General features: G+C 53.0%; 8 protein-coding genes across 8 annotated transcripts; 3 read left to right on the forward strand and 5 right to left on the reverse strand.

Moving 5' to 3' along the window:
- Window positions 1-24: 24 nt before the first annotated feature.
- MAA_09404 (FMN-dependent alpha-hydroxy acid dehydrogenase) lies at window positions 25-1,353 on the reverse strand (the record flags this gene model as incomplete). The annotated part of the gene is made up of 3 exons (XM_007827402.1): window positions 25-740; window positions 802-1,130; window positions 1,187-1,353. The coding sequence occupies 3 exons, from the start codon at window positions 1,351-1,353 to the stop codon at window positions 25-27; spliced, it is 1,212 nt and encodes a 403-aa protein (XP_007825593.1).
- Window positions 1,354-2,275: 922 nt separating this feature from the next.
- MAA_09403 (2-dehydro-3-deoxy-D-gluconate 5-dehydrogenase) lies at window positions 2,276-3,147 on the reverse strand (the record flags this gene model as incomplete). The annotated part of the gene is made up of 2 exons (XM_007827401.1): window positions 2,276-2,974; window positions 3,028-3,147. 2 exons carry the CDS (start codon window positions 3,145-3,147, stop codon window positions 2,276-2,278), a joined length of 819 nt encoding a protein of 272 aa, XP_007825592.1.
- Window positions 3,148-3,674: 527 nt separating this feature from the next.
- MAA_09402 (Amino acid/polyamine transporter I) lies at window positions 3,675-5,640 on the forward strand (the record flags this gene model as incomplete). The annotated part of the gene is made up of 6 exons (XM_007827400.2): window positions 3,675-3,717; window positions 3,873-4,258; window positions 4,317-4,473; window positions 4,530-4,872; window positions 4,955-5,460; window positions 5,525-5,640. 6 exons carry the CDS (start codon window positions 3,675-3,677, stop codon window positions 5,638-5,640), a joined length of 1,551 nt encoding a protein of 516 aa, XP_007825591.2.
- A 1,194-nt stretch (window positions 5,641-6,834) lies between these two features.
- MAA_09401 (acetamidase regulatory protein) lies at window positions 6,835-8,778 on the forward strand (the record flags this gene model as incomplete). The annotated part of the gene is made up of 1 exon (XM_007827399.2): window positions 6,835-8,778. One exon carries the CDS (start codon window positions 6,835-6,837, stop codon window positions 8,776-8,778), a length of 1,944 nt encoding a protein of 647 aa, XP_007825590.2.
- Window positions 8,779-10,514: 1,736 nt separating this feature from the next.
- Window positions 10,515-11,273, forward strand: MAA_09400 (NAD-dependent epimerase/dehydratase; the record flags this gene model as incomplete). Its single annotated transcript, XM_007827398.1, has 1 exon — window positions 10,515-11,273. One exon carries the CDS (start codon window positions 10,515-10,517, stop codon window positions 11,271-11,273), a length of 759 nt encoding a protein of 252 aa, XP_007825589.1.
- Window positions 11,274-15,835: 4,562 nt separating this feature from the next.
- On the reverse strand, window positions 15,836-17,501 carry MAA_09399 (zinc finger domain-containing protein; the record flags this gene model as incomplete). The annotated part of the gene is made up of 2 exons (XM_007827397.1): window positions 15,836-16,056; window positions 16,115-17,501. 2 exons carry the CDS (start codon window positions 17,499-17,501, stop codon window positions 15,836-15,838), a joined length of 1,608 nt encoding a protein of 535 aa, XP_007825588.1.
- Window positions 17,502-18,669: 1,168 nt separating this feature from the next.
- On the reverse strand, window positions 18,670-20,905 carry MAA_09398 (Ankyrin repeat protein; the record flags this gene model as incomplete). The annotated part of the gene is made up of 2 exons (XM_007827396.1): window positions 18,670-20,632; window positions 20,694-20,905. 2 exons carry the CDS (start codon window positions 20,903-20,905, stop codon window positions 18,670-18,672), a joined length of 2,175 nt encoding a protein of 724 aa, XP_007825587.1.
- Window positions 20,906-23,489: 2,584 nt separating this feature from the next.
- Window positions 23,490-24,647, reverse strand: MAA_09397 (uncharacterized protein; the record flags this gene model as incomplete). The annotated part of the gene is made up of 1 exon (XM_007827395.1): window positions 23,490-24,647. One exon carries the CDS (start codon window positions 24,645-24,647, stop codon window positions 23,490-23,492), a length of 1,158 nt encoding a protein of 385 aa, XP_007825586.1.
- Between the last annotated feature and the right edge of the window lie 2,582 nt (window positions 24,648-27,229).

The raw sequence follows: 27,229 nt of genomic DNA on the forward strand, positions 1-27,229 counted from the left end.
CTAGCGCTGGCTGGAGGCTGTCTATTACAACTTGGTGACTCCAAAGGTCGGATTTGCTACCGCTAAATAGGCGCTGCTTATCTCGGATATCTCTCTAACCCCAGCCAAGGCCATTGTGCGGCTGAGTTCCCTCTCGAGAATATTCAGCACCGCGCCGACACCTTTGTCACCGTCGTAGGCGAGACCCCAAAGAACAGGTCTCCCAATCCAAACAAGGTCCGCACCGAGAGCGATGGCCTTGAAAACGTCGGCGCCACGACGAATACCACCGTCCAAGATGATGGGTATGCGACCGCGGACAGCGTGCGCAATATCTGCCAAGACCTCTATCGTCGACGGTGCGTCGTCCAGCTGTCGACCTCCATGATTTGACACGACAATTGCGTCGGCGCCGTACAATATCGCCAGCCTTGCATCTTGAGGTGTCATGACCCCTTTCAGCACAATTTTCATCGTCGTCACACCTCTGAGGAAGCTCAGCGTCTTGGCCCAAGACAAATTCGAGGCATGCATTTCTCCGCCACCGAGTTCAACGACCAACCTGGCATCATGTTTGGTGCGGGCGTCCATCAGCAGCCGGTTGCGCGTAGGTGTTGGTGTCTTTGCTGAATCCGCGTCATCTTCTTCAAGATTCGCAAGCCTCATACCGCGCGGTAGGGCTAGCACGTTTTTTCTTTCATTGACACGGTTTCCCAGGACCGGAGTATCTACCGTGACAACAAGAGCTTTGTAGCCCGCCACTGTGGCGAGTCAACCGTCAAGTCTTGCCTTTACTTTATCGGACCCGGATGCAAGGCCTACCTTCTGCCCTTTTTATCAAGTCCACACTCTTGTCCAAGTCCTGCGTGAGGTAGATTTGGAACCAGAAGTCAGGCGTCGGGGTCGAATCACCTTGACTGGTTTTCACAGCCATGACATTCTCGAGTGAGGTCGTCGACTGCGATGATAACGTGAAATTGACTCGCTCGTGTACAGCGGCGCGTGCCACATCAATCTCTCCGCCTCGGCCTGCCAGTCTTTGCATCGCACTTGGCGCAATGCCGATGGGCATGTTCAATTTCGAGCCAAACATCTCGACCCTGGTGTCCACGTCGGAGACATCACGGAGAACTCGGGGGACTATGTACAACCTGCAACCACCATGAACCGAGATTACTTTTTCCACGAGGGGCTGGGCTGCATATACCTGTCATATCCAGACATGTTCCTTTTCAGCAGCTTCTGTTCATCGGAGCCGGACGCATAGAATTCGTAGATCTGTTTGGACAATGTTTTGGCTGCAATTGCCTCGACTTCTGCGACTGTGATGGGATCAGGCTGCCGTGGCTTCGAGGCGGGGTTCGGAATTTCCATCTCGTTCTTCTGGCTACGAGAGGCAGGCAGTTAACTCTTCTCTTGCACCCAAACTATGCAGAGACTGAAATGTCCCTTCTTGAATATCATTTAAATATTTCTCGTTGACTTGTCAGTTGAGCGCGGGTGATGCTAGCTCAAAAATTGATCCCGACACATCGCTCGGGGAGTTGTTCGTAATTTTTCCAAAGTGCTCCGGAGCCGACGGTGCCGACGGAGGGAGGTTCAATTTTGTTGCAACAGCTTTACCGGGATTCGGATTTCCGCCGGTCAGAGCGATGCTTCGTACCTTGATACAATCCCCGTCGCCATGTCCGGTTCGCAAGGTGCTCCGGGTAATGCCATGGAAGACGCACGAGACAGCGCAATGACTATGGCTGTATCTGCCTTGGCGATAAACGCCGAGATGCATATTCTGGTAGGTTCTGCGGTACAGTGGCAACCGAAAACATTACCCCTGCTGCTTAATGAAGAGTCGTCTCCGGACAGACCAGATATGTACTCAAATAATGATGAAGAATCAAGCACTTGCGTTTTGGGCCTCGCTTTTCAGTATTTCTACCTTGAAGCACTACACCGTATGAGCCATATATTGTCATTCAGCTTAGGTGGAAAATGCAAAGCCAGGTCGGATACTACTAGTAAAGCTATCATTGCCTAAGGCTCCAGTCAACTCTACCAGCAAATCAAGTAGAGAGTTTCTGGCGCTACCGTTTTCCCCAAGAACAAGAAGGGAAGAAAAATTAAAATTTTCAGAGGCACTGTGTTGGTGCTTGGCATTGCCACGGAATTTCACTATAGGACGCGTTCGGTCACTATAGAATTGTTGTCAAGTTTTCTGTTTAATCCAAAACTGGCGTCGGGCCAGAAACGTCTTCTCTTGACTGCCCGGTGTAGACGACTTGATTGATCCTACTCAGCTTCATCTTGCCAGCCAACCCCCATCGATGACAAGATTTTCTCCCGACATGTAACAACTCGCTTTGCTGGCCATGAAGACAGCTACGCCCTTGAAATCGTCGGCCACCCCCCACCTGCCCATTGGAATGCGCTTGGTGAGAAAGTCGTAGTGCTCCCGATACTCGGGCTCTGTTCGAACGTCCTTGTTGATATCTGTAGCAATTTCGCTTTTTGCGAATAAGCATGCAACCCGATTCGATGGGACAACATTCACATACCCTGGGGAGACACAATTCACTCGAATGCCTCGGCCGGCCCACTCGTTGCTCAATGCTCTCGTCAGTTGCAGCACACCACCTTTGCTGGCGGCATAGGCCGCCATATTGACACCTCCTTGCACAGCGACGACGGAGGCTACATTGATGATGACGCCTTGCTGGCCCTTGTCGAGCCAGTACCTCCCGGCTTCTTGACAAGTCGTAAAGATGGCGGAGAGATTAGCGTCCATGACTTCCTCGTATGCCTCGTACGAGAGGTCTTGGGCCGGGGACCGCCGCTGTAAGCCAGCCGCATTCAATAGAATATCCACCCGGGTCAATGCCAAGGCTTCCCGCATAGCTTGGAGAACCTTGGTGTTGTTGGATACATCGCAGTGGATTGCTGTGAATTTGCGGCCAAGAGCCAGCACCTTGTTTTGCGTTTCCGTGTTGCTCAAGTCCCTCTGTCCGTATCAGGTAGCTGTAGATGTATTAAGTCAAGGGTAGATATACCTACCTGTAGGCTGATAACGTCGGCTCCTAATTCGGCTAGACCTATTGTCATAGATTGGCCGATGCCCCTGGTTGCCCCTGTCGCGACTACGGTCTTGTCCGTGAGATCGAAGAGACCCGCCATCTTACCTTTTGTCGTGATGATTGTGCGTCGCACAGCGCGAGTATCCTAGACGAGCATTGAGACAATCTTTGAACATGTGTCAATTGGAGTCAAGGTCCATGCTTATCTGGTAGTTATATCTCGGCCAGGTTGAATGTTGTTGACAGCTCCGGAGCCGAGTTTCCATCTGTTTGATTGATTGGCTATCGGCTCCGAGCGTTTGGATCGGCAGTCGCCTGTCCCGAGATCCGGATCCGTCTGGTCGCTCTTCGGCAGCCACAGTACGACAATCGAGCCGTCCGACTGTTGACTTTTGAGCCCTTGTCCAATTTCAAGGGATCCCTCCGTCTCGGAGCCGACAATATGAACCATTTCCCCAAGCCTCGTCTCTCCCGGCATCTGTACGCGCATAGAACATTCCGCATCGCCTCAAATTTGCCCGATTTCTTCAAAGATGCCCACCTCGCCGTTGAAAGTCCCATCTCTGAAGGAAGCTTCACTCAGAAATTCCAATGTCATATCCAAAGCAATTCCAACCCACCGCAAGCATGAAGACTTCTTCGGAGACTCCCACTACGGGTCCAGTCGCAGGTATGTCCAAATACCCCTTAATGCCCGATCAAGCTATATCCAGAGCATCTACTGAGGGAGTGTTGGTTCTAGGCTACGAGAGGGGCGACGTAGAGATATGTAATGGCCTACTCTAGCCTGGGTTCTTCTTGAATGGCATCCTAACTGAAAGCCAGGCCATCTGCAGCAATTGGACACTCATGTAACGCTAAACAACCTCGGCCTCGAGCAACAGACGAAACGAGATGTAGGCCCATTCGACATTCTCTGTGTCGGGTATAACATCTGCAACTGTTGGGTCGGCCTGGCCGCCACCATGGTTATCGGCCTGGAGCAAGGGGGCACCGTCACCGTCATCTACGGCACGTTTGTCGTCACCTTTGCCATGGCATGCTCGGCTGCCACCATGGCCGAGTTGTCCAGTGTTTATCCCACTGCAGGGGGTCCGTATCACTGGACGTCCATTCTGGCGCCCAAGAAGGCTTACCGCCATCTCGCAAGTCAACCCCAACGCAGTCCCGGTGACACGCCTGCTGACGTCTGGGCTTCTATAGAGTTACTGGTGCGCAGCATCCAACATCTTTGGTTGGCTTTCCATCTGCAGCGGAATTACGATCCAGCCCGGACAGTTCATATCAGCGGTACGCCTCTTCTACAACCCTGACTTGGAGATCCCTGCGTGGGAATACTTTCTCTATTTCCAGGCGACAAATCTCGTGTTTCTTCTGTACAACATCTTTGGGCTTCGCCGGACGAGATGGATACATGACGTCGGCTGTAAGTTGTTGGTTCGCAAAACAGAGTCACCCGTGCATTGACGCTGGATTGAACAGTCTTTTTCTCCATCTTCACATTTGTCATCATCTTCGTCAGCTGCTTGGCCCGCGCACAATCCTACCAGTCAAATACTTTTGTGTGGACCGACTTTCCCAAGCCCGAGTCGGGCTGGGATTCTCGCGCCGTCGTCTTTTTGACCGGAATGGCCAATCCCAACTTCATGTATGCCGGCCTCGATGGGGCTGTGCATCTGGCCGAAGAATGTGCTCACGCCAGCAAGACTGTCCCTCGAGCCCTATTCAGTACCATTGTCGTTGGCTTCGTCGTCGCTTTTGCCTTTGGCCTCGCCATGCTTTATACCTTGACCGATTTCGGCCAGGTCCTGGAGAATATCACGGGGTAAGTCAAGCATTCCATGTCACCGTCGAGAGGCACGGTTTTGTACATGTCATGACTTCTCACAATACGTTCCGCTTTCCAGGGTTCCCATCTACGAGATATGGTTTCAGGCTACGAGATCCGGCGTTGCAGCCACGATTTTCATGATGCTCCTTCTTTGCATCGCGTGCTTTGCCCTCAACGCATGTGTCGAAGTCACTGCCCGACTAACCTGGTCATTCGCTCGCGACAATGCAATCATCGGATCCAAGTTCATGGGCAGCATCCACCCGCGATGGGAGGTGCCGGTCTGGGCTCTCGTGGCCAACGCAACCGTCATTTTGATCATCGGCTGCATCTACCTAGGCTCCTCGACGGCCTTTAATGCATTCATCGGTACTGCACTGGTCCTGCAACAGTGCAGCTTTGCCCTCCCTGCCGCCCTGCTGCTCTGGCACAAACGATCCAGTTCGGTTCTCCCTCCAAACAGATATATCCGACTGGGCCCGCTTGGCTGGATTGCAAACGCCGTCACCGTATTGTTCTTCCTCTTGATTCTGGTCATGTATTGCTTTCCAATCGAGTTGCCTGTGACAGGCTCCAACATGAGTATGCCATTCATCCCCTGGCTCTTGCTTGCTTCCGAGGGCTGTCAAGGCTAACCACCATTCAGATTATACTTCGGTCGTGATTGGAATCATGGTCATCTTCTCGGCCATCAACTGGTTCGTCCAAGCTGGCCATAAATTCAAGGGACCCCGGCTCTTGGCAGAAGTTCCTCGTGACTAGTTCATCGATTTTGGACTCCTCTTGGGGCCGGTAGATTTAAGTCGGGTGAACTGTTGTTAGGCGACTGTGTACTCGTGCGTAAATTTGGCTTATCAAGATATAATATAATACGATGGGGAGAGAGCAGTTCCAATTCTGTATGCAACCACTTTATATTTGGAGTAACTATTTGTTGCGATTGATCTTACTTGTATTAAATTCTGGCTGAGAGCTCTCATACATATAAATACCTAGTGGCACGCAGTGACTCATCATGTCTCGGTACATGACTCACACCAAGTCAACACTATTAAACACAAACCTGGGCTCTTCCAAGGCAAGGGGATTGATTATCCAAATATACTGAGACCTGTAGGACTTGATCTATTTCCCCCCTTCTTTGATCTATATTGCCTTCTAGAATATAGGTATTAATAATACAGTTGAACTTCATGAATAGCTACATTTATAGCTTCTGTAGTGTATTGAAGTTGAGTGCCTGTTAGAAGTCAAGTGATTCTGTAACGGGCTAAGCCGTTGAAGTGCACTCGGCTGACACCGATGCAATAACGCTACAAAATTAGCGATGCTTGTTCAGGGGTAGTGCTATTATTTCATAGCGGGTCCATTAAGTATTGGATTTACTGTAATATAATATAAATTAAAGAACGTTAAACTAAGGTACTTGTGTTAATATACTCCAAGGCAACACATTTAAGCGGCTAACCCGTTTTAATATTTATCCGCCGATTTCAGGGTTTTATCCCAATGTCCCCTATCGCCCACCGTACGCTAGCCTGAAATGGCAGCGTGGTGGGTCAAACCGGGCCCGTCCTAGCAAAAAGTAGCCGGGTCCCGAGCAATTCACCCGGAAGGTTTAGGCCCAACCCCGCGTCTTGGTCCGTCCTCTAGGAGCCTTGCGTTCCTCGAGGTATATAATACCAGACTTGACCCTTCGTCTTTTCCTGGCGTCTCCCAACATACTAGGTTCAATGTTGGAACACGTTGCAACTTTGCTTTGACTTGGACCCTTAGCCATGGCACTCCGCAGACAGCAGCGTAAATCTTGTGACCTCTGCCGACGCCGCAAGGTGCGATGCGACCTGGTGTCCAAAGGAAGCGGCCCTTGTACTACGTGTGACAATGGAGGAATAGAATGCGTGTGTGTGTCTAGTCCCTTGAGCGTTGATGTTGACATGGTGCTGAAGCTAACGCATGAGCCTCAGCGTTAGAACCGAATGGCCACCGCCAAATCGAGGAGCGTCCTCGCGTCCATCACTGGACTTATTGACCGACTCTCCGATCCAGCCTCGTGTCTCGGAGTCAGAGTCTGCCAGAACACTTCCACCGGCCTGTGGTCCGCACAAGGTTCGAACAAGTGACTCCAACACTGCAGATGGTTCCCAGACAACAGACCCTACGGAAGCTCCTGATAACCTGGCCTCTACTGGACTCGTACGCTTCTTTGACGACGTAGCTTCTCCTGACTGGTGGCGTGTCAGCGAACTCGAAGACAATTTCAGGGTTGCATACATAGGAACCCCCGCTTCAAATCTGGTACATCTTGTCTCTCTACGCCCTTCCAAGAATTCAGCTCTTGTCGATATATCCCAACCCAACCAACAGCTCTTGCAAACCCCACAATCGGGCTTGTCTGCCTGGCAACAACCCCCAATTTTCCCCACGAATGGCGCCTACCAAGCGGGTGCGAACCAGTCTCGGCCTCTTCAGTCGGACGGAGATGATCAGCCGCAGCTCCACTATCCGTATCCCCAGATCCGGCCTCTAAAGTCGTGGAGCTGTCAGTCACAGTTTTCCTTGTACCCTTCAGACGACCTTGCCACCGACTTGTCATCGTTTCCAGTCTTGGAGGTCCGTCAAGCCCTGGTCATGGCCTACTTTCAGCACCTTGATCCCCTTGTCCCCATCCTCTCCAGGTCCAAGTTCTTGGACTCGAGCGGAAACCTCCTTCCTCGACCACCGTTACTGTTGTTCCATGCAGTGCTACTGGCCGGGGCCCATGTTTGCACCCATCATCTGGTGAAAAAAGATCGGCGATCAGTCAAATCTGTCCTTTTCCGCCGGGCGAGCATGCTTTTCCATCTTCGTCATGAGACGGACCGCCTACATCTAGCGCAAGCAGCTCTGCTCTTCACCTGGCACATCAATGATGGCGACACCATCAGCGGCGGCCCTTGGTACTGGACTGGGGAGGCTATCCGGATTGCCAGTGGACTGGGTCTACATCGACATAATGACAGGTTACCCAGATTCGATCACGCCATGTACAAGCGCCTTTTCTGGGCAGCATTCGTGGCCGAAGTTTTCGCATCGCTGGAGCTGGGGCGCCCGTGCGCAATTCGGGGAGAAGATATTGACCAGTCCTCTTTGTGTGAAGAAGACTTCAATGAAGCTTTATGGACTCGGGAGACCGATGGTCGTGTGGAGGAGGCCTCTCCTGGTCAGGCTGCGTTGGCGTATCATCTACGAATGGTCGAGCTCGCCTACATTGTTCTGGACATTCTAACTCTCAACTCTCCCTCGGCGTCAGCAAAGCCGGAGCTGTCGCAAATTGATTTTCGTCTAGGCCGGTGGCTGATCAGCTGTGACTTGTCATCGGGGGGAGAGCATGAAGAGTGTTTTAGACACCTTTTGCGAATACACTACTACCAGGTCGTCCTACACCTGCATCGCAACTACAGCCAGGTATTAGAACACAGTCCGAGGGTATGCAATGCGGCAGCCGATGCCATCATCTCTTCAGTCGAGCAAATCGCAGCTGTTGATGAATTGAAAAAGTGTCCCTTCACGGTCGTCGGTGCCGTTGTTGCTGTGGGCATTCAACTTGTTCAGGAATTGCGATCCGCTGTCCTGGCTAAAGCCTTCTTGGTCGCCATCGAACTTTCGGAAAGACTCAAAGGGATGCTGAAATGTACAAAGTTGCTGGCCGTCTTTTGGCCCAACGCCGAGGCTGCATACGGTGTTTTCCACGGCATTTCGCAAGACTATGAGCATCGCTTGTCCCGCGGCCTACATTCAGTAGAGCAGCCGAATCTTCCGGATTTTGAACCCGACTGGAACAGCCTATTCGTGTCTATTCCACCCTCCCTTCAGGTTGAGGAAAATGTAGACCAGGATTGGCTGTGCTTTACAGATTGAGATGAAGATGGGTATTAGTAGAAGAAGTTGCCCTGGACGGAACCATACCTGGGCATATAGTTACATATGGTTATTTGGGGTGTTGTTACAACCTCTAGTACAGAAGCCGAGCTAGTTGCAGCGTCGGCAGCAGCCAAGGAAATGATAGCCGCAGGACGGCTTCTAAACTCTTTGCAAATGAAGTTGGACGAGCCTTTGCGGTTGGAAATCGATAATAAGCAGACGATTAGGCTGCGAGTTGAAGAGTCAGCAAAGTTGACCTGGCAACATCAAGTCGCTCATTCAAGGCAACAGCTATTGCTATACTGCTGCCTGGCTGGTAGTAGTATTATAACAAGTATTTAGTTTTGTATTATTTTACTTTTTATGTAAAAAATCAAGAGTTATTTATTCTACTTGAGCTATTTTATATAATTATATATATAATAATTATGACTCACAGCCAGGGCCGGCCCGCCTATACATCTCGATGTCGGAAAGTATCCCTGTGACAAGGGCTTGATAGGTCTTGGAGCAGAAAACGGATCAATTTAAAGATGATCTCGTAGGATGTCAATGGTCCTTGGTTTTTCAAAGGAGGGTAGGGACGAGTGACCATTATACTATAGATGAAGGGAACGGCTGTGCGGAGGGTTTCCACCGGGTCATGTGTTTAGTCTGTCTAACCCCGAGGCCCTCTATCGGCAATGCCCCTTTGTTGGATTTTATTGTTGGGTCCTAACCGTGCAACACAAGGATCTGTCCGAGCCTTTACGGCAACGTGACTTCCGTGGAACACAAGGAGGCGGAGGTTGGCTAACGGGACAATCACAGAAGAACCCCTTTCATGGGAACCGCCGGTTTGAAAAAAGGAGGAGGTGAGAATTTTCAACTCGAGACATTTGCGTCAAATGACCAATAATGTCAAACATACCTCGGTGCGAGAAAACATGGATTATTCTTTGACATGTCAACCTGTCCCCGCCCGCTTGCCGACTCCCGACAGCGCCTCGTATGTTGAGAGAACAACCCGTGAGAGCTGGCTACTTCCGCTCGTCCTCGGGCAAGTCAAGGACCACGACGCCCTTGGATTATTCCCAACCGCCCAATAATCCCCACACTCGACTTTATTGCTGCATCTAGTGAGGATTTGGATCCCGTTGCAGCGGGTGAAATCCTTCGAGGGGGCTTTGCTTGGCGTTTTGGGCAATCTCTGACGTACTATTGGACCGCTTCGTCAATACGTAAATCAATATATATATTCAGATGGGGGGAACTCATGCGTTGGGTGTTGAATCAGCAGAACAACGCTGAGATGGGCCGAAGGTGGTGCGATTTGCCGATGGAGCCGCAATAAAAAGTGGAGGCGCGGGTGGCTTGACATTAAACACGTCCTCAGCTGCAGCGCGGCAAGCGGCAGGGCAATTAGCAATTAAGGTTAGCTCCGCAGGGTCGTGGTGAATCCCCTGCATGTCGAGTGAAATAGAGTTAGAAGCAATAAGTCCATATTTGAAGTTTAACCGGCCCGTTGTACCCACCATCGAGAAGGTGGTAGGGTTAGGGTTATTGACGAATTAGGAATAGCCGAGGTTCCCACGTCGGTCGGTCAATCAACTACAAAGACGTGCCCATGTCGCGTTGGGGTCCAAGATTCTCCCGGTCCTTGAGCATTCAATGCTCCCTTCTTCTTCAAAATCTAGATTCGCCTTTGTTGAAATCACAGCAGGCTGCTGCACGTAACCTTGTTTGTCGCAGACATGCCAACCACGCTCATCGTTGGCGGAAACGGCAAGGTTGCGCGTCACCTCACTCGCATCCTCGCTACCGAGACGCGGCCAAGCCACCATGTCCACAGCATCATCCGAACTAGTTCCCAGGAGGCCGACATTGAAGCCCTCGGCTCCAGGCCAGTCGTCTTGTCGATTGAAGCAGCCTCGGTAGCCGAAATCGCCAACACCATGGGCAAGATTGCGCCCGAGTCCGTCGTGTTCCTCGCCAGCGCGCCGTTTGCAGAAAGCGAGCGCGCGGAATCCATCGACCGAGACGGAGCCATCAAGTGTATGGACGCGTGCGCGGAAGCAGGCGTGAAGCGATTCATCATCGTGTCCGGGATGGATGTGCGCGATTGCGACAAGAGGCCGATCCCGGATTGGTACAATGAGGCGGATGTCAAGGCTAGCGCACGCCTACGGGGTTTTATAGATCCGTGGATGAGAGCAAAACTTGCTGCCGATCGAGAGCTGAGAGTGGGAAACAGCCGGCGCAAATTGGACTACACTATAGTTCGGCCCGGCAGGATCACAGACGATGCGGGCGTGGGCTCCGTCTTCGTTGGCAAGGCTCATCTCGGGAATTCGGTGAGTCAGGAGGACGTTGCGCGGGTTATGGCCGCCTGCTTGACGAACCCGGACACGATTGGGTTGGCATTTGATGTGACGGGGGGGGATTTACCGGTCGCTCAGGCCGTTGCGCAGGTGGCAGCGGATCGGGTCGATTCGTTTGAGGGATACTACTAGGAACGAGGCAATATTCGCCAACCCTAACCCTAACCCTGGGCAGGACGGCCAACAAAACATACATTGATGCCAGTCGTGCCCGCAAAGGAGTTCCGAGAGCTATCTATGAAGCAAGCACACGCTACGCGCCGCTAGCCTCCGGATTGTGCTCCTTGTTAGTCAAGACGAGTCCAAAGCCTTGTGCCTATTCTGGCTTATTATACTAGATTTCATTAGTACCATCTGTTGCCTATTGCAAGGTTGGAATTTCACGCACCTTTTTCCCCGTCATGTCCCAGAAGTAAACCTATAGGGTGATGAGTTGATTCGCCTCACCACACTGTATATGATATGCAGCTGAAGTGGACCGCAGCCAGTTTCGGCGGTGCTCGGTGCGTGCCACGAATATCAAATCGTGACACGCTTTGATTGGTGGCAGCCGCTGCCGTCGGCGACACATGGCTGCGGCACGTTGCGGCAAAAATCAGCCATGGATCATGCACATGTGACCAATTGTGATGAGGCAGGCAGCCGCAGCCAAAGGGGTAATGGCCGCTAGCCGGATTAGTACTTGGTTCCACCGTCGATTTAAGCGGGGTAAATTGCGGCCTGGCCCACCACTCAATGCCATTGTCTTATTCCCGCAAATGCGGCCGGGAAACCCCAGCTGTTGGATCAAATCTCAACCAAGCCCCAGGGCAAGAATTGCAGACGCCTACGAGAATTACCGTAGCAGCTGTCATCATCGAACGTATTAGACCCAACACTCGCGCCTCTGCTTGGCCAATTTCTACCCGCCCACCATCTGCCGACAGCCTCCAAGCCAAAGATTTCGAGAGGTTCCTCGCGGATAAGCGATTCATTTGCACGACAGGTGTCGGTTTCATCAAGCCATTCCGCCGCCCGACTGACTGCTCTTGTGTCGCCAGCGCAACCTTTGTACTTGGAATACTCCGTAGTAGTGGGGAGTAGGCGCAAAAATGACAAGGGGGGCCAAGTGAATGCTCCTGAAAATTATCATTTCCATCCAGCGAATCATAGCATGTCGCTCCTGGCGTGCTTCTGCGTGCTCCTCACATCCTCCTGGCGCCACCGGGGGTTGGTAGGTCAACTCTGTCCAGCGTGGTGGCTATGACTGCACATACCGGACCGTTGCCCTCGTTGTCTCGAGCCTCCCATCTCAGAGTCCAGATATAAGCTGCCGTGCCCAAACAGCGGCATCAAAGTTTGCGCTTTTCTTGTCACTCATTGCACAAACACAGCAACTCATCTTTTCTAGTCAAAACATGGCATTGAGCCAGGAAACTGCCGTCGCGATGGTAGCACTCGTCGTTGCGGTCCCGCAAGCCATCGTCGTCGTGTGGGCGTGGTGGACCAAGTGCCGGTGCATGCTTGCGCGGAAACAATCTACGCCATCGGACGGTAAGCCTGCACGTGAATCCCCAAGACAAGCGGGCGAAGCTAACTCTTGTATTGTGATTTTTTTAATTAGAAGAAAAATCGCTGCAGACAGTGGTGCCTCCAGCGCCGAGTCCAGGTGCGAGAGTGGTCAGATCAGAGGAACACCACTACCGTCTGATCTGCGAATCGGTGCATCGATAAGTTTGGAGGTGTTATTCCTCTGTCAGTCTACGGGCATAGTTGGCTTTGATCTTGGGTAGAAAGTAGAATGTGCAAGGGCGGTGCGAGGGGTAGAATCAGCACAGCGCCCAGAGTCCGCGGTCAAGCACTGGTTGAGGCAAATTGAAGAGGATTTCTTGACGTCGCGCGCACAATCGCCTGTAGCACTTGTCAAACTCCATCGTGCCGGCCCAACACAGGGGGCATCCTGGTCGGGGTCAGCCCTACGTACAGTATGTAGGTGGCCAGCCGATGTCGTACGTATGCTGTTCACGGCGTTGGCTGGTACCGCAAGGACGATTGGCAGAGAGAGGCCGGCCAGCTGCCAAGGGTTAGGCGTTGACGTCCAGACGGCGCGCCAGGAGACCAGGCCATACCCTGTTTCGCAAGGTTGCCAAGGGACTAGCAACGTGCTGGGTCGGCCCCTTCCGTCTGGTATCGGCAGGGTGCTCCTTCCCGGCGGGTCCTGCTCAGGCTTGTTTGGTAGCCACCCGCCAGACGTCAAACGTCAAACGTCAACTCCAACGTCCACATGCACAATGCATTGTCCAGTTGCACGAGCTTTGATGCAAGCCCACGTTTTTTCTACGGTTCCGCTCACATGGACCGGATCTAGGCACGCCAAGTCCTCTTTTCCGTCAGTATAACCGTCCAATCGTGCGCACGGCATGAGCGGCCGGCGTGTCGGTTGGTCAACCGGTCAGGTTCCCGCGGCTGGCCGTTTCGCGTGGCCACCGTTTGTCCTGATGTGTGAATCCCGTCTGGCGGCTTCGAGTGCTGTATGCAAGATTGTTTTGAACATGTGCAATCTATTCATTATTCATAGGCTCTATAAACCTCCACGCGTTCCCAAAATTAGGTGTCGGGGGACTGCCCGTCTATAAACACTTGCGTCGACTCCTAGTCCACATGAACCAGCATGTTGAGTGACCTCCACCCACGTCGCCGTCTGCATGATTATCCAAGCTCCCCGACGGACTGAAAAGCACACACCAGAAAACCCCCAACGGTTACCAGAACACTCCGACTCGGACTTTCAGAATGCATTACTCCTCCCATATCGGGCGGGTGGCAGACATTCGTGCTGAACACTTCTGCAATCGATGCAGCCCATCATGGCGCAGAAACCAAGGCTAGTGCAGCCGCACGTTGATGCACAGTCGGGACATGTCGATGGTGGTGGGGCGTGGCGTACGGGCAAGAGCAGAGTCCGCCATCTCCCGCAGAGCCCGCAGGCTACGCCGCTGTAATCCGAGTCGATGGTGGCTGCAGGCAATGTTAGCTCAAGTGCATGTACGCGGCGGACAGAAGAGTTGGTTTGGGGATAGTCTGCATATGAGGCGCTTACCCTGATCGATCGTGTGACATCTCACTACATGGGCCTTCATGTTGTCTTTCCGGCTGGACGTATGATCGCACAGCTCGCAATGATGTGTTTCCTTTCGGTGGATTGTTCTTTCGTGTCGCTCTAGGTTGAATTTGGTCGTAAATATACTGCCGCAGTGGCAGGCGAATGGTCTGTGTGGCCATTGTACTTGGTCAGCACCAACAGCCGTCCACGGTCCGGGGGTGTTTATGTTGGGGCGGCATCTTCTTACCTGTTACTGCTGGATGCCATCTCGTCGAAAGTGCAAGGCACTCGACGGTGGAAAAACTCAAATTCATCTCGAGGCTTCAGATACTTAATATACTTGAAAACCCCTTTAGATTTCACTTGACAAACCTCGGCAGCAACCACCACCGGCAGCGATTTTGACAAGCGTTCGTGTGCGGGTTAGAAACTGGCCCCCTAGTAGCCAGAGTGATTGGACGTGGGCGAGGGACTGGCTCCATGAGGAGCTGTACCAGGAGTGCGCCCAAGGAGCAAGGAGATAGCAGTCAGAGCGTTCAGCAGAGGCATCGACAACCAACCAGCCGAACCCTGCAACGCACATCCTCAACAGAGAGTCATCCGACCAGTTTCCTCATATCTGCCTTTTACATTGGGATTTCAGCCTTCGTCTAGATGATATCTGGCTGCCAAAGTTTGTCTTTGCAAACACGCGATAACCTGCAGGGGAAGCGGTTTCGTTCATTGGGCAGCGACACCTCACCGAGACATTCCCAAAGAGGTTTAACCCATGCTCGTCGTCGAGAGTACTCAGACCTCGGCGTAGCTCCATATCCTATCATCTTGCATTCACGTCAGCCAGTGCAGTCGTTCTATCTGAATGCATTGGCAACTACCTCGGCAGCCCAGGTTCAGAGAAGCAGAAGACAAGACCAGAGCCCGCCGCGGCTAATGTCGCTTGTCCCGCTTGCTAGAGGCTTGGCGCAGGCGGGGCTAGACGTCAACTAGGCCCTAGCCGTTCCTTGACGATGCTGCAACCGCATTGTCGGTAACGTACCAAGGATTGACCTGGTCTAAGTCGTTGCGGAAACACCGTCGACCTTTCCAGAAGAAGCATCAGATGGCGCATGTAACCTTGTCGCCTAACACGATTGTTTGGATACCTAGACAACCATGGGGTAAAAGATGCCCCGTTCTTGATATTTTACATATAAAAGTAAATTATTATCAAGCGTTAGATTTTTTTTTTTTTTTTTTAATTTTTCGACCCATCTAACTGGTGGTGCAAACACTCCATCAGGTATGGCCGGTGACAGCCACGTAACGTGCCTGGCTAACGCAGCAGAGAACTTGACCACAAGAGACCACGCAAAGCAACAAGTAGAGCATACAGATCTAATACCTGGGTACTTTGGAATACAGCTCTTGCCTATTCTTACAAAGTTACGGCATCCTATATGAAACCAGGGCCAGCTTAGAAAAGTTAGAGGACAGGAGCCAGCAAGGATAGCATAAGATTGTCCCTGGAGAAGAAGTAGTAGCAAATCGTAATCGACGCCGTCAATTACTGCAGACCACGAACACCGACTTTTATACAATCATCCACCGCGGCTACAACACCCGCGCTCCCGCTTCAACCGTGATCGGAAGCAGCCGCGCTAGAGAAGCCAGTAGCAAGCGTCCATGTCGCACTTGTTTCACGCTTCCCATCCCACGACCCGGCGGCGCTTGCGTGACGGAACGGCCGGTGCCGATTTTGCTCTTGCGCCGACATCCTCTCCCCGCCGCCGCCGCTGTGTGCGGGGACAAACTCTTGTATATCACCTCGTTGCTCTGCTGCATCTGTACCAAGGCCTGCGCACCGTATTAGGACGTGTGTGTTCACAGGATACTGGCAAGGCCGCAGAGTTACCTGGTAGAATATCACATATCTTCTTTTCGGCCCGGATCCTATTTGGAGCTATTTGGCCGAGGAGGTCTTTTGCGTAGGCCGCAGCCACCATGGCCGCGTAGCCTTCCCACTCCTTGTTCGCATGCGAGTCCGAGTAGTCGCATATACCGCGAATCACTACACACGGGAAGCGATCCATTAGCCCTGCTGCTTCCGTTTCAAAGCACAGGACGTCCTTGTCTGCTGTGAGCACATCTCGAATCATGGCGTCCTTGATCAAGTGGTTTGCGGATGCAATAAAGCCATAGTGAATAGCTGGGTTATCCTCGTCCTTTGTGCGTTCGCGCCGCGGCACCAAATTCGACAATGTACCCGCGCAACCTCCCGCGCCGTCAGTGACTTTTTCGAATAGCCTGTCAGTATCTGGCGCCGGTCGCGAGTATTCCCGCCGCAGCCTCGGGTTCTTGTCGAGCATTGCATCCACGGTTTCTTCGAGCCGATGGCCTTTTCTCCTATGCTGAGCCCGGATCCCCGCCAGGGCAGTGCGCAGCACACTTGGGAGCTGGTTTAGAAACCGGACCCGTCGAAAGGCCAGGTCACGCGTGGTTTCGTCAAAGTCGTACTGGAAGACGCCGCCGGCGCCGGCGTCAGGTGCGCTCACCACAATGTCGCCCAGGCGAATGTCATGCTTGGGACTTGGTACGCCGCCGCCAATGCCCACCATGACGACGATTCGAATGTTGGGAAAGCTCTGCTGCATGTTGGTCGCCACTTGAGCCGCCGAGGACGCTCCGTATTCACCATCGGGCGGCACGGCAATAACAACGTCATGCTTCCCGAGCCTACCGCATGTGTAGTGGTTGGCGTCGTTTGGAGACACAAAGTCCGGTGCATCGTGCTCCTCGTCGAGGAGCTCTTGTGCGGCAACATACTCGGTTCCCATGGCGCATATCCAGCCCACCATGTACCTGTCAAGGCGTCTGCGGTCCCGCGCGTCAGTGTCGACTCCTTCCAGACCGGTTTCGCCCTCTGCTCTTGTCCGCTTGGAGTTGTTGTGCATCAGCTTCCCGCCGTCGTCGGACTCGCGCCTTCTCTTGGGCACGCGTGCATCGTCGGCGCATCTTCCTGGAGCTTGGCTCGCGTCGCCGGGCAGACTGTCCCGGGAGCCGTGTACTATATTCCTTCCCTGATGAACGCGGTTTATATGATCCAGGAGGTTGTCCCAACGATTGAAAGGTCTTGTGTGGCGATTGCACGTCAAGATTTTGCACGGGTACGTCTGAGGCTGTCGGTGAATTTCCTCATGGCGTCTGAGGTTGAATGGTGTAGAGAAGGTCTTTGAGCATACACCACAACTAATATGCCGCGACCTCATGGTAGCTTGAGCGTTTGGGTTCTCACGAAGCATTTCGACATTGTCGTCGGAGGTACATTGGGCATTGATTGAGGCTCTGGGTTGTCGCCGGTTGGGCATAAGCAGCTTTTAAGTTGGCAAGGCCCAACATGGCCAGGCTTGATCGTTTGTGTAGACATGGTATGTACTATGTGTGCTGCGAGGGCTTTGCAACTGTGCAATTTCTTGCCTGAGGAGCAAACCGCCGATAAGTTATGCCTCCATCCCGCCCGAGATCATTGGGCAGACCGCCCTTTCAACTAATGATACCGAACTAGTTTCCACCAGCCCAGCCAACCAAAGTGCCCCGATTCCAGTAGACGGCCGACACTGAGCCGCAGGCGACTGCACCACAAAACTGACAGGCCGATGCCAGCCTATGGGCCAACAAGTACCGACACTCGGTGCGACCAGGCTGAGCTCTTCTGGCGCCAACACCGAAACTATATGCGTTGAGACGCCAAGGTTCTATTGAAGGGCCTGCGGCAAGGCGAAAGGAGGCACGCCGAGCCAACCAAATCACCCGTCTTCCGTGCGGATATCTCGGCCAGACTACGTGGCGGCACGATTGGCCTTTTATCAACTCTAAACGCGACATGGATGCGGTGCGACACTGCACGTCGAAGCGCCGTGACGCATCATAACCGACTGGGTCTCCCCAAGCCCGACGAGTCCTTCGTTACCCGGCCATACCCATCTTCGACTGAGCGGCGAGCTCGACGCTCCCAACACGCTGCTCTGTAACCTGGATAAAACAGACCCAGATTCCTTTCTCAAAGGGGCCATCTTTCGTGACTGGCACTGCCCGCACTTTTGCCCACGACGCACACATACCGTACCCGTCATGGCAAACGCCCTCCTGTTTCCCAATGACCCTGGTTTGCTGCTCGGCATCATAGAAATGCACGGCCCAAGCTGACGATGCACCGTCGAGTTGAAAACAGAGTATTTTCGCCAACTTTCTTCGCATCATGTCACCAATTCTTGCAGAACACGAACCAATTACTAGGCAAATCTGTATTCAAGCTCTTGATCCAACTCCGTGTGTCCGTCTATATAGTTAATCACTGGGTATCCTATCCTGGTCACGCCGTCTATTGCCAAACTCCAAACTCCAAAGTGTCACAAACATCTCAAACAAATCACCATGTTCTGCTCCAAATCATCGAAAACACCAGACTCTCTAGGCACGAACCCCCCCGCCCCATTCATCAATAACACTTGGCCCCTGCAGCGCCAAACCTTTACCACTCAACCAAGCCCTGCAGGCCTCGTAGTGGGCATACTCGCGCATGTGTTCGTCGCTGTCGCAGTGCAGCATTTTAACATCCGCAACATCCAGCAGGCTTCTCCCTGCCGAGTCTCTGGCGTGGACGTTGGCCCCCTTCTCAAACAACGCCCTCATCGCCAGCTTCCTTCCACACCGCACGGCAATGTGTAACGCTGTTTCCCCACGCCTGTTTCTGGCATGGATATTCGCCCCCCTGGCGATTAACAGCTGCAGGATTCTAGGCGGAATCTTGTAGTCATCCTCCTCGGGCAGCTCGGCTACAAACGTCATCAGTGGCGTGTTGCCGTTGTTGTCGTGCTGGTTAGGGTCAACGCCAGCGTCCAACAACCCCGAGAGAAGCCCTAGGCGAAGCCCGAGCTTGGACGAGCTAGAATCGAGTTCCCTTTCGGGCTTTGCTCCTTTTTTGGTGACCCTGTCTCTCTGAGAAGATTGTAGATGGTACTTATTGACCACAGAAGCCTCACTCAAAGTAGCCATGGCCAGGCAATGCAAGCCATTGCGGCCCTCTTCGTCTTGCAGATAAGGATTCAGCATTGCCTTGCGGACATTTTCCAGGAGCTTGCTTTCTTTTGTAAGCCCTGCGTCGGAAAAGGCTGCGGGACCAAACGAGTCTTGAAGCCCGACGACATTTGGCTCGTCAAGGTCCATCATGGTTGAGCTGTTTCTGGCAGGAGTGAAGCCGAACGCATCTCTGGCCACGTGGAAGTTGCCGTCGCAACGCCGTGAGACACGCTGGATAAGCTCTTTTGGGTGGCCTCCAGCTTGAAGTAAATGGAAGAAGCTACGACCGTAATGATCCCTCATATGAATGTCATAGCCTCTCGCTGTGACGATGTCCAACAGGTTTTCGACATGGTCCGGATTTCTAAGAATCGATGCATTTAGAACGTGAAGGAACGTTTGGCCGGCAGAGTTCTTCGCTTCAATCCGGGACTTGCACAAGTCACTCCTCAAGGAACGCTCAACCAACTCGTAGGAACCCCTGGCAGCTAGAAAGTGCAGGACGGTGTTTCCAAAAGAATCGCTGGGGCCAAAATCCTGCTCTCTCGGTCCGTTGGACAGTAGTCGCTGCCCAACGGGTGTGAGCCCTTGACGAGTCACCCAAGGAAGCACACAAGTATCCAGAGGCATGAAACAAAGACAGCGGCGTCTATCATGAACATCATGGGTAGAGTAGCACACTCCCGTGCTCTGGTACTCGTCCAGGTTTAGGAAATCGCTTGGTATAGGAAAGGGCCGGCCATCAAACTCCGGAGGGCAATCCTCCTCATCAGCCCAGGTTTCAATGGCAGAACTGCCTTCTGAGTAAGGCGACAAGCCGGGCCGACTACCCATTGGAGCCGTAAATCGTTTCACGAGCCTCTTGACAGTCTGCACGTAAGGTTCTGAGAAATCGGAGAGAACGCGTTGGAACGAACCAGTAGTATTGCTGGTGGCGTTAGAGAGGCATGTCGTCTGGCGGAGGAACTTTGCGAAATGCGGTGGATCAGCTGCATCCTCAGCTGGTGACATTGCCATGGAGGACCGAGCGCCAGGGGAAACCCAAAAGTTCAAGGCTCCATCTGCTGGCTGGTGTGAGGCAAAAGTCGCGGCCGGTCGATGCAGAGGCGAGACATCAAAAGGCGCTGGGCTCACGCTGTCTTCCGTCTCGAGTCTCTGAGGGCTGGGGGATATCGACAATTTGTCGGAGATGGATCGCAAAGGGCCAAAGGCAGCATATTCAGCCGACTTGAGTCTGGTGGGAGAGTTGGCCAGTTCAGTTATGCGACGGTCCATATCTTCATTAGTCTTTGGGTGTAACCATCGTGGCTCTTTGTCTAGGAGGATGTTGAGTTTCTTGTGGGCCGACTCTCGACTATGCTGCACATCAGTACGACACTCGCATAAGAAGGTATGTGAAATGAGTATGAGCTCACCCAGGCGCCGTCCCAGGTGTGTGAGAATGAACCAAATCGACAATCTTGGTCAATGGTAGTGTGGTATACACATAAAGGCGCGTCAACTTCCTCTGGGCAGATTTACTCCACATGGAGGGACGTCCTGTCTGTATTGTAGCACTAACTGCAGACGGCGAGCCGTGTGAGGCTGGTATCGCCAGCTTGGGAGGTGATGGCCTCAAGTTGGTCATGATGGTGTGTTCAGGATAAGGCCTGTCGAGACTGGGCTTTGGGTTCTATAATGCAGACGTCGGTTATGGACCGGTTTCGAACGAGGTATAAACCCTCGTCCAAGATCCCATGCCAAGCAGAAGAGATGGTCGAGGCGGTTGAGCAAAGTCAAGACATTGCGCTGCGGCTGCCCTTTTATACAAAACCATCTGAAGCCTCATTCTGGGCCGCAGATTGTCAGCACTGAGCCACCCCTAGCTCTAGAATCTGCGAAGCACTTGGCGAAGGTTGCGGCATGGTTAGCTCTCTCCAAAGGGAAACGCCAGCTAGAAATCTAGTCTACCCACCAGCGGCCTCCACCACGGCGGGGTCCCTGGATAGCGAGCCGGCATCGCGGACGCGGGCCGTACCAGTTTAGCAATGGTAGAAACGATGCGATGGTGCATGCATGTGGTGGTGAAGACGATTGAGGGTCGACGGTCACGGCCAGTGAGGCACAGTCAATGGCGGCTGAGGGCCTGGTGGCGCCGGGAGGAGCGGGGCTGCCCCCAAACGAGACTGAACAGCCAATGGCAGGACGGAAGACAGTGGCAGTTGAGTGGACATGGCCTCCGGGTTGGCCAATGTTAGGCACAGGCCCCAAAAGGGAAAGAACAACGGAGTGTGACCTCCCACAGTCAGCCTGTTGCGCGATGCCTTGCGGTGCCTGCCTCGTGCTGCGCCTCGTCGGGAAGGATGCGGCCTCGTTCGCATTGCCGTCCACAAACGTCAAACCCGCATATGGGGGAGTTGGAGCTGCCCAAGTATTTCCATTTTTTTCCGCCGACGTCGATCAAATAATCAGCGAACCGGCCACGGCATCGACGCAAGACAATAAATCGGCACAAATATGCAAAGCTTCCCTCACGTACAAAGTACATTTAGCCATACGCTGTGTGCTCCCAGAGGAGGACCGCAAGCCCACATCTCGGAGTTCAGCCGCCTACCGTGGCTGTGCTGTTTCACGAATCTCAATTGTCGTTATCATGACAGCACTCAAGTCGGACACTATCAATTGGCACCTACAATTCCTAGTACTACTAGGCTAACGTGCACAAGAATAGGCTGCTTTTCCCTGCAGGATTGGTTTTCCACCTGTTGAGAGAGACGAATCGTGAGAGCCACTGCGTACATACATTTGACATTTCGTCGGATGCCAAGCCAGTCACAATCACAGACAAGATGAACTCTCACCCCATACTCCATGTCCCGCATGTGGCACATGCTGCTCCGTTATGGCGACTTCAGTGTTAGCAGTCCGCCTACGGAGTAAACCGCCCAACACTCTCGGAACCAACACAGCCCCTTGGCTTGCAGCGTGTTCACGTCATAGACAGTCGAACGATCGCCGTCTGGTTTATTGTCGGTCCCCGGGCATCATCCAGCATCCACAATCCCCGTCCAGCTTCGTGCGTAGCTCATTCGCGTTTTTCAATCTAAGACACCGACCGCACCGACGTCCCGCACAGGCAGAGTTGAATCTGGCATGACGCTTTGCCGCCGAGCTGGTTGTAACGCGCCTGAGTCCAAATATGCAACTCACGACGGTAGTCTCTTTCTTCGGCGGCGTTCAGCCCACCTCGCAAGCCCCGTCTTGTTCACCCGAAAACGCAATACTGCGACCGTCCGCATCAACAGCACGAGTATGCTCTGCGGATGGATTCTTCATTTTGCCAATACGGCGAGCCACTTCAGGTCATCCCGGGAAATTAGTTCAGCAAGATTTTCGGTTGCAAACTAGGGCCGCAAAGAAAATTGCGCATCCCATCCACGGCAACCAAAGCCCGCCCAATTCGGCAAACACAACCATCTGATTATTCCGCGTCAACTCACTAGCCCTCTAAACGTCCGCGCGTGAAACATGAGGGTTGGTTACCACCCCGTGCGACGTGCAGCTCGGTTCTCACACTCCCATTGGCACAAGCACACAGACGAAAGAACAATCGTCTGGTCCGGCCAGTGTCCTGAGCAACACGGACTCGACATGTTATTCCTCATTCATAAACGCACAAACCAGACTGACCATTGCACTGCATAAAGTCATTTGGGCCGTCTTTGTCTACCGTGGCCCACCCACCTCTGCGTTCCCACAAGCATCAAGCAAACTTGACTATTTTTTGTAGGAGCCAACAGCCCAATATGACGAGAGCCTAATTTCCCGTGTTTCTGTCCAATCTCGTCGCGTCATGTCACATGTAGTCATATTGTCATATTCGGCCATCCTGGCGTAGCCACGTGAGCGGTTCCTGCACGCAGCCTAGATCAAGCAATGACCATGTTGGAAGAGTCTCCGGGGGCAATTTGGCACAGCACAGTCGCATAGTATATATGACGAGTTGCATTTTCAAATAATACTATTCGTATTAATCCTACCTAGTCCCGTTCTCATCCATGTCGCCCAGAAATAGCTTAGCATTGTTTCAACTACCGAAAAGAGATAGAATCCCTTAGTTCAATTTAATATTTACATTAATCGTTTCTCTTTTAGAGACGCTTAGAAGTTAAGAAAAATCATGAGCTATCTTAAAACGAAGCCCTTACAAGGCTATATATTGCAGCTTTCCCTTAAAGGAAGAGAGCGGCAAGGCCTGCAGCGGCGGCAACGAACTCGAGGCTTCCGACAAGCTGACCCGCGGCAGCAGTGACAACAGGAGGGGGGGTCTGATTGGTCTTGGAAGGAGAAACGCCAGTAGGTTGAGTAGCCTGAGTGGGAACAGGAGGAACTCCAGTAGGCTGAGTAGGAACAGCGGGAATAGAGGTCCAGCCCTTGATGGTGGTTGTGCCAGTGGGGTAGACAGTGGTGGTGACCTTGCCAACAGGGCAGCTGGGCACAGAAGGAGGGCAAGAGGTGATGGTATAGGTCTGGGTGGTGTAGAGGGTAGATGTCTGGTTGCCAGCGGGAGGAGGAGGAGGAGGAGGAGCGTGAGTCTCAGTGACGGGGCAGACCGTCGTAGAGATGGGGATTGTCTCGGTTACGACCGTAGTGTGACCACCGCCGGGACACTTGGTCACCTCGGGAGGGCATGAGGTGATGGTGTTAGTCTTGGTGGTGTAGATGGTGGAAGTAGTCCACTTGGTGGTAGCAGTGGTCGTAGGAGGAGCCTCAGTCTCCGTGACAGGGCAGACGGTGGTAGAGACGGGGATGGTCTCAGTTACGACTGTGGTGTGGCCACCGCCAGGACACTTGGTCACCTCGGGAGGGCATGAGGTGATGGTGTTAGTCTTGGTGGTGTAGATGGTGGAAGTAGTCCACTTGGTGGTGCTCTGGCTGGTGGTATGAGGCTTCTCGGTGGTGGCAGTGGTTGTAGGAGGAGCCTGAGTGGTAGGAGTCGTTGTGGGAGGCTGCTCAGTCTTGGTGGTCGTAGGGATAGTGGTAGGAGGCTTCTCGCTGGTTGTGGGAGTGGTCGTAGGTGGCTTCTCGCTAGTTGTAGTGGTGACCGGAGGAGGAGTAGAGGTGGTAGTAGGACCAGTTGTGTGCGTAGCCGTGTAAGTGACGCAGGAGCAAGCAGAGCTGGCGGCCTGGACGTTGCAGTTGCTGAAGTCGGTGGGAATGGCAGAGGCAGCAGTGGTAGTGCCAGCAAGCCAGTCGAAGCAAAAGGCCTTGGCCTTGTCCTGGAGACCGTCCTTGATCAGAGCACGGTAGCAGTTGTCATGCTCGCAGTTTGGATACGTGTGAGCAGCAGCAGAGGCGGCGAGAGCGCCAACAACGAAAACAGCCTTCATCTCGAAGGTTGTTTGGGTGCCAGGTTATTATTATAACGAAGGGGTCCTAACGGAGGGCTGTAGGCAGTGACGAATAGCGAGTGTCTTTGTAACGAAAGGCTTTTATAACAAACGACAGTGAAATATGGGAAGAATCTAGAAACAAGTTTTCCCGGAGCAAAGGCGTCCAGTCCCTTTTATCAGCGATCCGGGCTGGGTTCCGAGGCCAAGCAGGCTTGTCAAAACCATTACTTCGTTGGTACCAACAGGGCAGACACGGCTATTGCCAGCCTTGGTTGCTAGCCAGAAAATTCAGAAATACGAGATCCTGTAAGTAACCCTGCATCGCCGCCATAGCCCACACCTCGAGCGTTGGCCATCCGAGGCGCTTGACAAACCGTGTGATTGGGCGTGGGGGTGCAGGGGTGCGTCATGTTCGGCGGCGCTCACCCGACCACTTTAAACAACCCAGAAGGCCCAGTCAGGTTGCCAGTCGCCCGTTGCCAGGATGGCTCGTCTTGTTCCCAATCACCAGGGCTGGCTGGTGCCGAACAATGCGAGGCCAATCCGACCGCGCCAGGTCAAACCGCGAGAAACCATCATGGGCAGCCAGCCAATGTACAAGGGCCAGCATCGTACCAAACGCCCCCTAGCTTCCCGTCGTGGCATAGCGGCAACATCGTCGTGTTTCCACCACTGCACTTCCAAGGGTTGGGCGGGAACCTGAGCTGTTGAGGTCCTGCAAGACTGTTTGTTAAGCTGCAATGCCTATTTTGTAGGACATGATGGATTCCTTCCTCCTCTTTCATCCGGACTCGATCCAAATATGGGTCCGCCCTGTGGGAAACTCCGATTCGGCACTAGCAGTGCGGATTTCCTGGGGCGTTTGTGCCGTCATCGTCGCATGGTTGCTCCGTTCCCAAATCCCACTGGCCCAACGGTCCAACCTGCCTGGGCGCCAGGCTGAAGTTGAGCTGAAAGAAGGCGTCGAGGGCCAGGAACCGGCGCCTTTAGAGCCTCCTCTTTCGCGTGGCAGAATTTCCTTTTCGAAGGACATGGTTTGGAGGCGGCGGGGACAAAACCACACTACGACCATGTCGCCGGGTCAAAATGGGTCGAAGAGCGCCGCTCTCTGGCCAAAGGGAAACACTTCCCGATTGAACAACAGGCTCCTCTCTCGTTTGCCGGGACGGAGTGCGGTGTACATTGTAGCATCATGCGTTATTTCTCGCTGCTTCTCTGTTTGCCAGTGGGCCATTGCGGGGAGTTGGCTTCAACGACCTCAACATGTCGCTGTCCAAAGCAATCCAAATCGCGACATTGCGTATTGGCCGAGAAAACACGGCGCAACTTCCTGGAGAAACCCATCCACCTGGCTTCGAAAAGGCTATGCGCCCTTCATGTGGTGAAACTAGGCAGAATCGTAGGCTGGCTGCCTGATGAACGAGCCTGCAGAGATTTTCCTTCGATTTCCCACCCGCGCCTCCCAGGGGCTAGGAAACAGAAACTGACAGGCCTGTTCTTGTCCAATCAAGCAGGAATAGAAGCCGATTCTTGATTGAGCTTGGAACTGGAGTTAGTGGTAGGCCACCACCCGCCACTTCTCGTGTTGCATTGCGCATTTCGGTCAAACATCAACTCAGTAAGACACTGCCCTCAAAAAGACCCAACACCGCAGGGTACAATATCGTATGAGATACCAGGACTTTCATTCTAAAGTGAGAAAAATCGTGTCCCGGAGCAGTGCGCTGGGGTTGGAAACCGCCAACGCAGGTTTTGATGCTACATAAAATCCTTGAATAGCGATATACCTACTCCATAGGTACATAAAGGATCGCAGTTGGCCAAGCTAGATCGTCAATCCCTTGGTCTTGATTGTCAATGTGCCTGGGTCTATTTTTGACTGCGTCATTTCGGCCTTCATCATACCTCTTTTTCGATCAATGACGTCCATAATACTGTTCGAGAAGGATGGCACGAGGATCAGCGCCAAGCTAAGCTAGCCGGACCTGTCTGAGTGATTTGATGCGTGACTTTCAATCGCTTGCAGATAATTTTTTGTCTTTGGAGCAACGCGACTCTTCGGGTTGGCCCCCGATAACAGGGGTTGCTGTAAATGGGTCACTTGTCCAAGGGTCCTGCGAGCCGTGATTGGGGGAGAGGCTAGACGACAAAGTCCGTCCGCTTGGCACCATTCGGCTGGTGGTTGATTGAAGTGGTGATGCATGCATGATGTACGGAGCAGGTTCCCAGGTGGCGGCCTGGCGTCTGTCAACGGCCGGTCAAGGCTGGCCAGAGAAGCCAGCTTTTGAGTCTGTGGGCCAGGCGGTTTGTCCGTTGTCCTAGTGAACCCAAGTATTGTGTATGTTGGGGTAAACCTCGTGTTAATAATCCGCCTGCTGATATCGTTCCTTTGTGGGACTTCTTTGGTTGGCTGTCTGAACATCCTTCCACGGTCCGATGGCCAGTGTACTCCAGCTGGAGCTCAGCTTAGTTGAGAGATATCGTCATCAAACCAGACCCGACGAGAATAAACTGCCAGTTCTGCACTCATACGTCGTACTGCAGCCCAATCTCTGTTCAGCAACATCTAATAGCACCTG

This window comes from Metarhizium robertsii (genome assembly GCF_000187425.2).
Source record: "Metarhizium robertsii ARSEF 23 chromosome Unknown MAA_Scf_1, whole genome shotgun sequence".
NCBI lineage: Eukaryota > Fungi > Ascomycota > Sordariomycetes > Hypocreales > Clavicipitaceae > Metarhizium > Metarhizium robertsii.